Source organism: Gopherus evgoodei, chromosome 7 (genome assembly GCF_007399415.2).
Source record: "Gopherus evgoodei ecotype Sinaloan lineage chromosome 7, rGopEvg1_v1.p, whole genome shotgun sequence".
Lineage (NCBI taxonomy): Eukaryota > Metazoa > Chordata > Testudines > Testudinidae > Gopherus > Gopherus evgoodei.
This window is the reverse complement of record NC_044328.1, coordinates 59,255,218-59,269,320: the sequence shown is the minus strand read 5'-3', so window position 1 is coordinate 59,269,320 and position 14,103 is coordinate 59,255,218. Positions and strand designations below refer to the sequence as shown.

Below are 14,103 nucleotides of genomic sequence, written 5' to 3'. Positions count from 1 at the left end.
TACGGAAAGCGCTGCAGTGTGGCCACACTGACAGCTACCAGCGCTGCAGTGTGGCCGCATTTGCAGCGCTGTTGGGAGTGGTGCATTATGGGCAGCTATCCCAGCGTTCAAGTGGCTGCAATGTGCTTTTCAAAAGAGGGGGGTGGGGTGGAGTGTGACAGGGAGCGTGGGGGAGACAGAGAGAGTGGATTTTTGGAGGTGACACTGTGTCAGCTCCCTGCTTTGCAAGTTCTAAGGACTGGAAGATACACAGCACCAACCTGCAATCAATTTAAAAGTTTTGAGCCCTTCCCCCACCCCTCTCTTATTCACTAAATGCAAATTATGCAATCCTAAATGGCCTTCAGATCACATAAGCAGCTGCTCAACACGGACACCCACCTCCCCCTCTGCTGTGTGCTGTTCAAGCAAACAGCTGTGACCCTTCCAAATCAATTCCCTTGCCTGCCTCCAATTGAGCAAACAGCAGCTGTGTTTGTCTTTTAGATAAGCAGCTCGGGGTGAGCTCGGAGTTCAGCCACTCTTCCGGTTTGTTGTGAGCAGGCATTCTGAGATACCTCCTAATACCCTGGAGGCCAATAACAGTGCTTTTGGTGGCCACACTTGATAAGCAGTGCTGCCTCACCAGCGCTGGAATTGCTACATCCCAAACAGACCAGGTGTACAGCCAGCGCTGCAGCCAGGGAGTTGCAGCGCTAGATGTGCCTTGCAGGTGTGGACGGTTACTAAGTTGCAGCGTTGTAAACCCACCACCAGCGCTGCAACTCTCCAGTGTAGCCAAGCCCTGAGTCCTAGACTTAGAGATAATATCTGTTTCCCAATAGTTCCCTCTATATAAAATAGAAATTCTTGACAGATGAAGTATCAGAGGGGTAGCCGTGTTAGTCTGGATCTGTAAAAGCAACAAAGAGTCCTGTGGCACCTTATAGACTAACAAATGTTTTGGAGCATGAACTTTTGTGGATGAATACATACATGTACATGCATCCGATGAAGTGGGTATTCACTCACGAAAGTTTATGCTCCAAAACGTCTGTTAGTCTATAAGGTGCCACAGGACTCTTTGCTGCTTTGACAGATGAAGCTGCATTTGTCACAATTATACTTAGTAGAATCTTTTTTAAAAATCTAAAAATATCTAATTAAAAGAAAGAGATGAAAAGTTGTACAGAGCATATACTTTCTCCTGAGCTTTTAGGCTAAGCATGTACCTGTGCCACATCAGTAACTTGTCGGATAGGGAGCGGAATATGATGATTACTTAGAGTCCACTGTCCAAGATGTATCTTTCCACCTTCACTGTAATTTCTGAGGCAGGTCCTACCAGATCTTTAGACAGCTGCTTTTGTGGGGTAGGCATTGCCTCAGATAGATTAACCTTGCAGGAGTAGTTCTTCAGTAGTTCTGAAGTACATTCCTTCATTGGTCCCCTCTGATGTTTCCTTGATTCACTCAACCTTGTAGGAGCTTTCAAATGAAGTCTCCTGCGTTCCTGAGTTGCCCAATTTCCCCACATTTCAAACAGATCAGAGGATTGTTGCTCCTAGTAGGAAGTGGTCTTCTCTGCCTTTCTGGGGGCATAGCCTACTCCAATACTTGCAAATCATGTGGCTATGTGGGATGGCTACCTCCATTTTCCCAAGGGCTAACTCCTTCTCCTGGACTTTTGGGAGCTACTGCTTTAGTCTGCAATACAGGGTCCTTCTTCACTGCCTGCCTATTCTCTTCTTCTCTGACTTCCTTAAATAGCGCCAGGAAGGCGGGTGGGTCCTCCAACCTCTTTACATATAAGTTGTATGATGTCAGCAAAGCGCATCCCCCTGGACACCTGGGTAATTTGGGCTTGGTTCACCCTCTCCAGCTGGATACCCTTCTTCAGAGTTACTCTCATGAGTAACTGCTGAAATCTCATCAGAAACTCAGGCCTTTTTTCTTCTTGATGTCATTTAAAGACCTCTGAACCAGCAGTACAGGTCCTCACTACTCTGTGGTTCCATATGTTCTCTCCAGGGCAATTAGGTAATGTACTTGGCACCAGAGTTGCTGGTTCTGCAGACCCTAGGGCCTTTTGCTATCCTCTTTCCCCCTCTTTTCTGCATTGCTACTCTGGGACCACCTCAGTGGCCTGGTCAATCCAACTTTCAAAATTCTCATAATCCAAAAGCATGAGCAACTTCTCTGAAAATATCCTCAATCTCTTACAGTGGCTGCCATCCAGGCAGGTGAGCAACGCTTCTCCACAAGTTATCCCACAAGCTGGCCCCAGTTGTCAGTCATGGCTTCAAATCTTTCTGTGCTAGGAAGGACTGTAGCTTTGGTACTAAAATCTGTAGGTGTAGTGCTCACAGGCACAACATTTACTACCTCCTAATTTCCTATTCCCCGGCATGGTGATCCTTCAGGTGCTATCACCTCCCTTGATATTCCGGTGGCATTCAGCACTTCTGAGCGCTGTAACAGGGCACTGCTGCTCCTTGCTTATAGTTCTGGTGGATCATCCGTTCACTATGAGTCTCCCTCAAGCCTTCTCAGCATGACACCACTTTGTCTATTCATAGGGTTACTGAGGATTCTTGCTACCATAAAGAACTGGCTGTAAGCAGCTTCTTTTGCTCCAGTCAGAAAGCCAAGTGCTTCTCATCTTGCATTTTAGCTTGGCCCCTCTAGGTGGCACTAAACTCATTGCTAACAGGCTGAGTAAGAAGTGAACTGGCTGTGTTTGACTGCCTCCATCATAACCACTCTTCGAGGTGTGACTTTAACCTCCTCCCTTTCCTTTCTCTGGGGCTTGGTATCTCTAATATTTGTAGCAACTTCTCCCATCTCATCATGCAGGTCGGGTTCTGGATTTTTTTTCTTGGTGCCTTGTGCCTCCACTGTCAGTGACGCTTCACCGTGTCAGACATACAGGGGTGCTGCCCTTGAGAAAGCAGCAATAGTCGGATCCTAGAAAGCCATTTGCTGCAGAAGACCATGGAATTTGTTTTTGCAGAGACTCTTTAGTTTTTACATTTTGTGAAAAAATAAGAACATCTCTTAACTAAACTTTTACTGAAAGTACCCCCGTCACTTATTCAATGTGCACATCCTCCCCCTCTTGTGGTTGTCATGAGTAATTAAAGTTATAAACATGCTGAATACTTTAAAAATCACCTCTAAAATCCATGTCACTGAGTTTGGCAAGAACAAATTTCACATAGATGGTAATGTGCTGTTCTGTACTGTATGCAGCAAGGCTGTAGATCAGTGTTTCTCAAACTGGGGTCACCGCTTGTGTAGGGAAAGCCTTTTGTTGTCGCAAAACCCAGCTGTACATCCAGTTTTGCATATTTGAATAGGCCCATGTGTCTCACAAATGTATGCTGCAATGCCAAAAGGTGCATCCAGAATTTTGTGATGCCTCTGCTGAAGCTGACTCAATTAACAGGTAAATAGCCTATAATTTCTCAGCCCAAACTAGTTTCCACACTTTAAAGGTTGACTTTCTTTCCTGGCTAAAGTCAGATGTCAGTATCTCCATAAGTCCTCAACTTAGAAATAGGGCCAATGTTCCCAATGATTCCCTCTTCTCTATCTGAAATAGAAATTCTTGACTGTGACGCTGCATCCATGATAATTATGCTTATACTAAAAGGAATAATCATTTTTTAAAAATTGTAGTTAAAAGACATGAAAAGTTACATATAGTAAAAAACTCTATCCTGAGCTACTAGGCAAAAATGTTCCATCTCCATATCTGTCATCAGAATATATATAACATTAATTGGGGGAAATTATTTCACCTACCTGGATGGTGCTGGTGGAGAAATGCTGCACAAATTTAATTAAAACTGATTGGGAATTTTCCCATGAAATGCATTTTTTTAATTACCAGAAAATATTAGTTTGTCAAAACCAAACCTGTGTTTGCAAAGCAAGTTTGATTTTGACAGGTCTCCCAACTTAAAAACGTATTGGAAAAAAGTTTTGAAATTGTCAAAATGTCCCATTTTTTTAATCTTTTTTTAAAATTTGAAACCACTTTCTTTTTGAAATTTTAGTAGATGTATACTAAACAATGTTAAAACATTTCTTAAAGTTCTAAATCAAAACAAAATAGTTGAAATTCTCAAAATGAAACATTTCAATTGACCTGATCTGCACATTTTTTTTTGGATTGTTGGTTTGTAAATTTCTATTTCTTTTTTTGGTCTCCTTTCAAGAAAGAATGAGTGCTGAAATCTTGAAAATGCTCACAGGGCATGAAAACTATTTTCCATCCACATCTACTTTAATGGGCTTAAGATTTATTTTTACTATTCTTTTTACAGTACACTAGTTGTAGGGGGTTTGAAAGAGGAAAGAAGAAGAGAAGAAAGAGGGATGCTGCAAAATGTGTACTTTGAAAATTAGGGCCAGTTTCTGAAACTCTTCTTCAGGCTGATGACACCTTACACTACAAGTAGCCTACTGAAGAGAACTGGACTGTTTGCACAGTAATGTAATACTTAGTGTAAGGATGTCAGAATTTAGTCTTTAATATTTAATTTTTCAGTTGTATATGTATAAAATCTGTTTCAGCATTAACATCAGCAGTGATTCCTATTTGATATTTGCAGTAAGGATTTTTTTTAGCAAGGCTTTTTTCCTCCCTATATTTCCTTCCTATATTTTATGATATTATTAAGGCGTTTTCTCTCCTGTCCTCACTTCTCCCTACTGTTTTTCTTTTCCTGTTTTTGATTGAAGCCTAGATATATTGGTGGGTTAAGGTGGATTTTCACACCCCCTGGATATTTTTAATGTTCGTAGAATCTTTATTTAAAAGAGAAGTTTTCTTGAAAGTACCTCATATCTTAAACTATTCCATTTTATTCTTATCTGACTGATAGACGACCATTAACATGAGTTCTTATTGGTAGATTTGTTTGTATCTGGAAATTAAATTTTGCATTTAATTTCCTGCTGCAGCCAGGTGGTGCATTGGCTCTTGGAAGAAGAGATGACTAGAGATTGCCACATTGAATTGCAACCTGCCTGGGACACTCTTCCTACCAAAGCTACTTCTACCAGTACATACCAAATTCAGATCTATACATTACCCAAGTCAAAATTGACACATTCCTTTCTAATTTAGGACAGTCCTAGCCAAGCCTTACTTTTTGTTTGATTTATTTTTACCCAATACATCAAACATAATCCAAGCTCAAAAGGCTGTAGAAAGTAAACAGTACTCAGTTGTTCAAAGGTCAAAACTTTTGCAATTGGAATAGACAGCCACACGCCCATTACTGGCGACTATCTTTCACAATGGTAGTCATGAGTGCCAGCTGCCTGAGAATCATGTCCTGAGATTTTTTGTAAGGGAAGGGTAGCTCATCAGTGTGACAGGGTGGCCTGCCCCTTTAAAGGCCAGAGAACTGGAGCCTCTGTCCAGTTAGCCCTGCTTGCCACACTTGAGATGGAGCCTGGGGTTAATTAGTAGAACTGGGTAGAAACAGCAGCAGGAAGCTGCAAAGTAAGAGGAATGCTTAGGAAGCTGTACAGAGACTGCAGAGAGTGAAAAAAACAAAGACTCTGAGACCAGAGGAGTTGCTTTAGCTAGAAAGGTCTGAGAGTAGCCTGCTAAAGTAGGAAGGAACCTGAGACACCAGCTGGACTTTTTATTTAGCAAGGTAAGTGGATTCCTGCAAGCTTAGCAAATTTTCTGTGTCTGTGTTCAAACACAAGTAAAAGAAGAATGTGATATCTTATGTAAATTGTTGTGTAGTGTTACCCCACAGGTGCTTTCATTTCAGTGGTGGGTGTCACATAGCTAGTCTGTAGGTTTTATAAAGTGCTTTAGGGACCTGTGTGATAATGGTGCTACATTCTTCCATGAAAGCTGATAATATCGTTTCATCACTGCTGGGCATACAAGGTGCTTGCAAAGTCTTGTGAAACATTTCATGATTGGTCAGTAATAATAAGATTAGCCAACTTCTCTGAGATAAATTTTTTAATAGAAAAACAAGTCAAACATTAAGCACTATTTCTTCTAATGCTGCTTTTAGTTTCAGTGCAGAGAGATGAAATAGTTAGCTTCAGTGCATTCAACATAAAATGCTATTGTTCCCCCCCTTAAAAGAAAACATAAGTGCAGCTTACATATGCAAAAGTTTGAAATACCCATAGGTTTTCCATCATCCTTTAAATCTTTTCTATGATAGCTCCTTGGCACTACTGCTTGCAATTAGAATCTGTTTCTTTACAAAATACAAAAATGTATATTGGAGAGGCCTTTCCCCCTTCAGCTTCACCAGCAGATCAAATAAAATAATTCAAGTGTCAGTGTGGGAAAATTCTGGTAGTTTGTGTTTTCCCCTTATTATTACAGTGAATTTGACACACTGTTGTAGAACAACTATCTCCTACCCCAGATGTCTAAATAGAAATACAGGGCCTGATACTCTTCTTACACTTCTTCAGTAGAGGTGCTTCTTTCTTTTACAGTTGTCACTATACATGAAATATAGATATGAGCCAAAACTATGGAACTTTTTATGGACTACAATGGATGATACTGGCTTCCTACACAACTTCCAAGCTTCCACCTGGCTTTGGGGCTGGACCCACAGGCTGTTTAACCCCCCCCAAAAATAAGAATAATAATAATTTGAGAGGAACTCACCGTACAGAACCTGAGAGAGACTTTCACTCCATCAACTCCCTCATGCTGGTTTTTCAGTGGGCAGGGTTTACTCAGGCTTTAACGTGAATCCTCATGCCTATCCTGATGAGGAAGGTAAATGAGTAAAATGGAACCCTTGTTTTTGTTTTGCAAATCTAAATCTCAACTGAAAGGGGGTTGGCAAAATCAAAACCCATTCCTTGTTTTACTCATCTCAAACATCCCATCTACAAACTATGTAACGGGCTGTTATTTGGCTTTCCAGCCAGCCTACACTGGATGATGGAAAAATGCCGATTCTCCTTTTCTTGCTCTTTTGCAGAACTATGTATTCAGCTGCACTACTTCTCTTCCTCCTCCTCATCAAGGCTAGTGCCAGGGCACTGTGAACAAGGGCAAAAACCAGGGTAGAGGGAGAGCAGCTTCTTTTCTGGGCCTTATCTGAGCTTGGTTCAGCTGTGCAGCTCCTCTACCCAGGCCATGGGCATGCCACACCTTTATCTGTGCCTAGTCAGCATGGAAACACAGTTCCCCTTTAGTCCAACAGACCGGCTGCTAAGTGAATTCTGTCCAGCCAGCCACTGCCCACCTGGCTCCCCTTGTCGTTCTTGTTCCCTTGCATGCCTGATCCTCTAAAACAGCACTCTCAGTGTCCTAGTCCAGGCCTCATGGACTCATTGGTTAACAGTCCTTAAATTATATGGAACATTAGCCTCCCATAATATTATTTTACACAGTAGGTTTCCATCAGAAATGAAGCACTCAACTGAGATGGTGTTATGATGCTGTGCAATTTACTGTACTTTGATACACGAAGACAGGCGGGAGCAGAGGACAGCTCCAGGTCCCTAATTCTTATGGTCTCTAGGCTCCATACTCCCTCTGTGTTCTCAGCGAAGGGGGAGGGAGGGGTTAAATATGCCGTGCTCTTCACATTGTGTTTAATTTTCCCATTATTCTTCCCAGGTCAAGGCCTTGAGCTATGCATTTTCATGCTTTTCACATCCTCCTCCTGGGAATGTCATTGGTTAGAGAATACAACTCCAGTCAATGCACATGTGAAGAGAAAGCAAATACGTGCACATTCATTCCCTGTGGAATCCCTGGGAGCAATGGTTTACCAGGCAGAGACGGGAAGGAAGGTCCAAAAGGAGAAAAGGGAGAGCTAGGTATAACAATACAAATTTCTCAGGCCTATGCTTAGCCAGAAGAGTCCTGGGGACAAAAGTTTTCCTTCCTGATAAAGAAACTAGCATTAAACTAATTACGTTACAATCAAATGACCCTGTTTATCATCACTACTATGCACAGATTGTCCCCATTGCAGACTTTTTTTCAATAAACTCAGGTCACACTGAAATCCCGTAAAATAGTTACATTTGTGAGATCACACAGTAAAACATAGCGATGCTTTAAGCATTAAAGAGGACATTAGTGCATAAGCCAATCTCTTATACCCTTAACCATTGGGTTCAAAGGTTACATGATTTTCAGCACATGGGCAGCAATTGTTACTTTCCCCTATAAACCTTTCCCTGTGTTTCCAATCTACCTATGCAAGCACAACTGCTGTGTTGCACATATAGAAAGTTATAATAACATTATAATTCCATTTGCTCTGTGAGGTGAATTCCACGGAATAACTCCAAAGTCCTGTCAATAAGGCACTTCTTTCCTGATAGCCATGTGGAATTTTCAGGCTCCAGAAATGCAAAGCTTGATCCTGCAAACACTTACTCAAGGGAGTGATCTTTTGTCATGGGAATCATCCCACTGAGGTCAAAAGGCAGGAGTCTGAAGTCAATGGGATTACTTACACAAGTAAAATAATGTACATGGGTATAGATTTGCCAGATTAATCATGTGTGTATGCATATATTGCACATCAATGGACTGTACAGAAATGTTTTGTGTCAGATCCTCCGCTAGTATAAATAAGGATAATGCCATTGAACTCAATGATCTTCTTGAGAAATTCAAAAATCAGCAGAACTTTGCTGCTTTACACCTACTGAACATTTGACCCACACCTGGACACCCTTAGAAGCATTTCTGGAATTTTAGTAAAAGACGGGTATTAATATTTTTATTAAAAAACATGTTCAGTCCAGATACAAACTTCTAAACCATTTGCAAGTGTTCAGATCTGGCTTTCTAATTTGAGTCCGTTAGGGTAACTAGATCAAGTCATGAACTTTGGATCATCATCAGGATCTGAACTTCCTGTAATATAAGGTATGCTTTGGGTATTATAGTTTGTGCCCATCTGCTGCTATGGCAGCAATTGCAAACTATGACAAGGCTGAAAAATTAAATTACTCACTTGCTGTATTTTGGTCTTTCTTTTTCATTCAACTCCTTGGTTGACAGGGTTGAGAGGGACACAGGGTCTCCCAGGAAAAGCTGGACCTTCCGGGCCAAAAGGCGAGAAAGGTTCAGTAGGTGAAAGAGGACCAACAGGTCCTAGTGGAGGCCAAGGTAAGCAGACCAGTCTTTTGTTGAGATAATAGCAGCATACGTGAAGAAGTGGTCTAACTAGAATAGATGGTGGCCTTTTTTGAATTATGACTGGTTTGTGCAAGAACTTTACAAAGTGCATTAGGTGAGCTTTGTCATTTTTGTATGAAGGAGCAGAAACACCTTGAGGTTTCTCCTCATGATGAAATTGACCAGCACAGCTATAAGTGGAATAATTATTTTGTGTCATGACAACAATAATTATTCTGCTATAGCTATTCCAGTCAATTTCCAAAGGAAAAGAAGCCCTTAGAGATGTGGGAATGGGGCAGTCCAGAAGATTTGCAAGGCTTAGAAATGAGCTAGGCCTTGGAGTGTCACTTGGGGGAATGGAGTTTGATAAACTTGAACTTCCAAGGGAAGTCTCTTATGGGGTAGGATGGACGCTAGAGTAATATAGATAGATGGAGCTCGAGGGTTCGCCCATCACTAGACTCATGTATTATTAAAACTGATAAAGCGACGATTTTTTTCTAATTGTAAGTTTTTATGATTAAAAGTTAAAAGCCAGTGTTGCTGTGGGTATTATTGAGAATTGCAACCTGAAGGTAGTTTCCCTTTCACTCAGAGTAGAGTTGTGACTTCATAGTACCTGCTCTTATAAAGAAACACAGAAATACAAAGCAACACCTTGGTAATGTTTTACCAGTGATTTATTACAGGTCTGAGAGACGATTTCACTGGGATCTTGCCTTTTTTTTTAAGTTCATAATTTCAAAAATTGTCTTTGTTGTAATGAGACAGTATGAGTAACACAATTACGTTATCACTCAGAACTTGATCATCTTAAAACTCAACTGAGGGAGTTGCAAGCACAACTGAAGAACTTGCAAGCTACTTTCAGCAAAGCTCAGAAAGGTAAGTAGGGTGAATTGGCATATTTTCCAATCACTTACAAATGGGCCCTACCGGAGAAGTGATGCTTAGATCCAGCTTCAGATGTGAACTCCCTTGACGTTCAAAAGGGTTCTGGTTGAGGCCAGTCTTTACTCATTGATACTCTGAGCCTTCCATCTACTTGTCTGATGCTTTTGTAAAGGAATTCCATTTGGATGCATAGGGAAGTATGCACCACTCCTGCAGTCACTCTGCCATGTGTTCTTAAACATAAGTGGAGTCCTACTGCGGTTAACAAATGAGATTATTCTTAAGTAGGCTTGGCAGAGTTCATTTTTAATATAGTTTTGACAGATATCAATGTTTATTTTTAAGCATTTTAATTTTTATTTATTTAAATGTTCAGAGTTGTAAATTAATTATGGAGTTTAAGCATATTTTCTGTTTTTATCTATTTAAATTTTCACAGTTGTAGGAAATTATGGGGTCAGACCATAATTATTTATTGGCAATAGATGCTGACATTCAAAAATGTAAAGCATTTTAAGCATTAAAACACAAACTATCAACACCACACATTATAATATACAAAGTAAATATCATTAAATCGAACTCTAAGTTCACAAGCAGCATTTTTCTTACTTTGACTATCCATAAATTTCTATTATTGTCAAAGGAATTATTTTTTGTCAACTTGTGTTTGTATGGTGAAATTTACATTTATTGACATTTACCAAGAAAAATCTAATCCCTTCAAGCCTTTTGTTAAATTTCTGTACATGGGGGATAACTAATGAATCATGTGCTAAGTTCCAATCTAAGGTGATTCTTAGACTACAAAAGTGTTTTTTGTATAGAATCCATGCTGCGTCCAATAGGTCAGTTTAGCTATCATGTGGCCAAAAAATAGAGTGGGAGATACCTGCTCTGTGATCTTTACAGCAGGTGGGGCCTGCTTCTACTCTCATCAAAGTCAGTGGCAAAGCTACCATTGGCTTCAGCAGGAGCAGGCTCTTAATAATATATAAGGATATGCACTAATGCAAACTGAGCTGACAGTATTATGGCCACAGGCTTCTCCCTGTGCCCTACCCCTCCCGATGGGTGTAACCTTATGAATAAGTGCTACATTTCTATTCCAAAAACACTACAGCTTACAGTAGTACTGCTCCAGTGTTTACTTATGTTATCTAGCTGTCCGTGTGTGTGCATGTGCACATGATGTCCCCACCCTGCTCCTCACACAGTGTGTTGACACAAAAGAAGAATCTCCAAACTTACCCCATCTCTGGGGTTCACCCTCTATTATTCATTTGGGATAGGATTGTAACTCACTATACATCTGCTCAAGGGGGGCCACTCACCTGCTTACTTTTTCCCTGGAGCAGGTGGGTAGAGAGAGAGAAGGGAAAGAGACAGAACCTTGGCTCCATTCCACCCTTCTTGCTGACCAGACTAACTGTGCCAGTGCAGCATGAATAGTGATTTATTGGTGGTAGATTACTACACACCAGGAATAAAGAGGAAACAGGGGAGGAGGGGTGACTCTGAGCCCCAGTGCATCTCAGGACTGTGTGTGGATAGTTCACCATACATACACACCCTCCTTCAGAGCTGTGCCAAAAGTCACTATCCACTCTTTAAATAACAATAATACAACATCAACTGTAAGATTACGCCTTTGTGCTTGTTTCAAGGGTTTTCGCCTCTGGGCCCCTTAGTCTCTGCATCTGGTCTCTCAATAAAAGATTAAACCCTTTCTAAACTCCTGGTTTGAAGCTAATAGGACTCAGCTGCCCTGGCATCAGAACACATCAGCAAAAGTAGCTGTGCATCTGTACACAGAGTTCTGACATTAGGGTTAGTCACAAAAGAACCCTTTTTTCCTATGTAGGCTCCCAGAAGCAGCTTCCTCATTACAGTGAGATGAAAGTAACGTGGATGTATTCTGCTAATGTGTCTTCCTAGTTCTGCTTTTCCCAAATGGCATGACTGTTGGTGAAAAAATATTCAAAACTGAGGGCTCCGAAGGCAACTTTGAGACTTCAAAAGCTGCGTGTTCCCAAGCTGGAGGCCTGCTTGCTTCTCCAAGGAATTCTGCAGAGAACAGCGCCATTCAACAAATAGCAGCTAGGCATAAAAAAATGCCATTTCTTGGAATAAATGACATACAGACAGAAGGCACATTTAAGCATCTAAATGGTGAAGCATTAGGATACTCCAACTGGGCATCTAATGAACCAAATAATGCTGAAGGAATAGAGGACTGTGTAGAAGTGTATTCAAGTGGCAAGTGGAATGACAAATCCTGTGGAGAGAAACGATTAATAATTTGTGAATATTAATCTACCTGCCCTTTTGGTTATTTGTCACTTAGTACAAAGGTACATACAGCTTTACATATTGTTAATTATATCAATTTACAGTAGCCCTACATTTTGGACATTGTGCTGTGTCAGTAGTATAAAGTATACAGCCGTCTACTGTATGTGAAAAATTATGGTCCAATAAAATAACCGTGCAACACTGATTAGCGTACTGAGCTGGTTAAAACTGGGGATATATTACAAATGCTGTGAGATGGTTGATGCCCACTCATTTTCAGATTGTCGTCATTCCTTATGAGGATCAATCCTGGGAAATCCATGGGAACTAGACACATGGCATGTTTCTAACTTAAAAGGCTACAAGTTGTCACTTTGTTTCATATAGAGCCACCTGGCAATGCATTATTAGCTTAACAGGCAGGGACTTGGGATGAAAAGTCAAGTGGCAGAATTGAAATTTCAGGATTCCCTTCCATCTCTATTTACAGGCATTTCAATATCTAGGATCTGCTTGTTACAACCTTTTAATAAGTCGCTGTTGAAATGGAGAACTCTGGAAGCATTTGAGTCGCATCCCAAGGGTTGCACTGGTTTAACTAGATCAATTTTATTGCAGTCTATTCAGTTAAACTCTTCTAATGCAAACTAGGCCTGTGTTTGTGTGTTTAGATTAGAACTGGGCGATTTTTTTCAGCAAACAGTAAATTCACAACAAAAATCATTTTGGGGAGGGGCGGGAACACTGAAACTATTCATAAATTCAGGTCACTTTTGTCAAATAGTTTCAGCCAAAAAAAGGCAAATTTCTGTGAAAACATTACAGCTTTTTATTCCTATCATTATAAATGAAACACTTAGACTTCTTCTTTCAGAACAGTGCTTCATTTAGAAATTTAGCTAAGGGGAGGAAATTGTTTTGGATCAAATTAAGGGTTTTGTTTGACCCAAAACTAATTTTTCCCTTTTTTTCTTAATTTTTTGGTGGAAAAAAAAATCAGTTTTGGTTTGACCCTCAACTGAAAAATCAATCATTCACTCAGCTCTTTAGTGTCTATCTCCGGAACCTTTCCCCAGGCTCTGCCTTCTCTCCCCAAGAGCCAAAACACCAAGTGGTTGGCCATCAACAGACAACCTGAGTGCCCAGCTAAGGGTCTCCTCCCTTCTCCCCTGGCCTGAGAGAACTGCAGGACCCAGAAACTAAACCATGGGAAAGGAGATGACCCTACTATTGGAACTAGCTCCCTGCCAGGGAGAGAAATCTAGAGTAAGGAGGTACATGGATACTGTGGGTTGTGTGAAGTTGGCGGAGGTGGCATAGCCACTGCTACTGCCAGTCACTCCTGCATCTCAGCATAATGTCTTATCCTTGTAGCTTTGATTCATTACACAAAGATGCCCACGGCAATGTCAACCCTTCCCATTTCAATGGCCATCAACTGTTCCCCACAACCAGCGCTCCAATCAACCTCACCAAACAAGCTGCTCTTCTCTCTAACCACCAATGAAACATCCAACCTTCTTCCACACTGCCAGCTAGTGCCTGGCATTTAGAAAGCACACAGCAGTGAATAAATTAATTTAAAATGGCCTTGATTGCTTACTACCTTTTACCAGCAGTTGATCTTACGTACCCTACTGTTCATCAGTAAACAAAAATAAGCAAAGATGTTTTTAGCAAGGCAAATATTTCCCAGGGCTAGTTAAGACGCTGCTGCAGAGAATGCCAAACATAGCTGGATGTTGTCAAATAGTACAGTGTTAGGACAAGGATGT

General features: G+C 40.9%; 1 protein-coding gene across 3 annotated transcripts; it reads left to right on the top strand.

Moving 5' to 3' along the window:
• Nucleotides 1-5,324: 5,324 nt before the first annotated feature.
• LOC115655439 (pulmonary surfactant-associated protein D-like) lies at nucleotides 5,325-12,533 on the top strand. 3 transcript variants are annotated; one of them, XM_030570888.1, is made up of 5 exons: nucleotides 5,325-5,654; nucleotides 7,616-7,818; nucleotides 9,020-9,127; nucleotides 9,941-10,024; nucleotides 11,898-12,064. In XM_030570888.1, exons 2-5 carry the CDS (start codon nucleotides 7,632-7,634, stop codon nucleotides 11,969-11,971), a joined length of 453 nt encoding a protein of 150 aa, XP_030426748.1. In that variant the 5' UTR covers nucleotides 5,325-5,654; nucleotides 7,616-7,631; the 3' UTR covers nucleotides 11,972-12,064. The 3 variants fall into 3 exon arrangements, with proteins under 3 accessions (XP_030426748.1, XP_030426746.1, XP_030426745.1); XM_030570885.1 differs by having other exon boundaries at nucleotides 5,329-5,654; nucleotides 11,972-12,533; XM_030570886.1 differs by lacking the exon at nucleotides 9,020-9,127 and having other exon boundaries at nucleotides 5,328-5,654; nucleotides 11,972-12,533.
• Nucleotides 12,534-14,103: the final 1,570 nt, after the last annotated feature.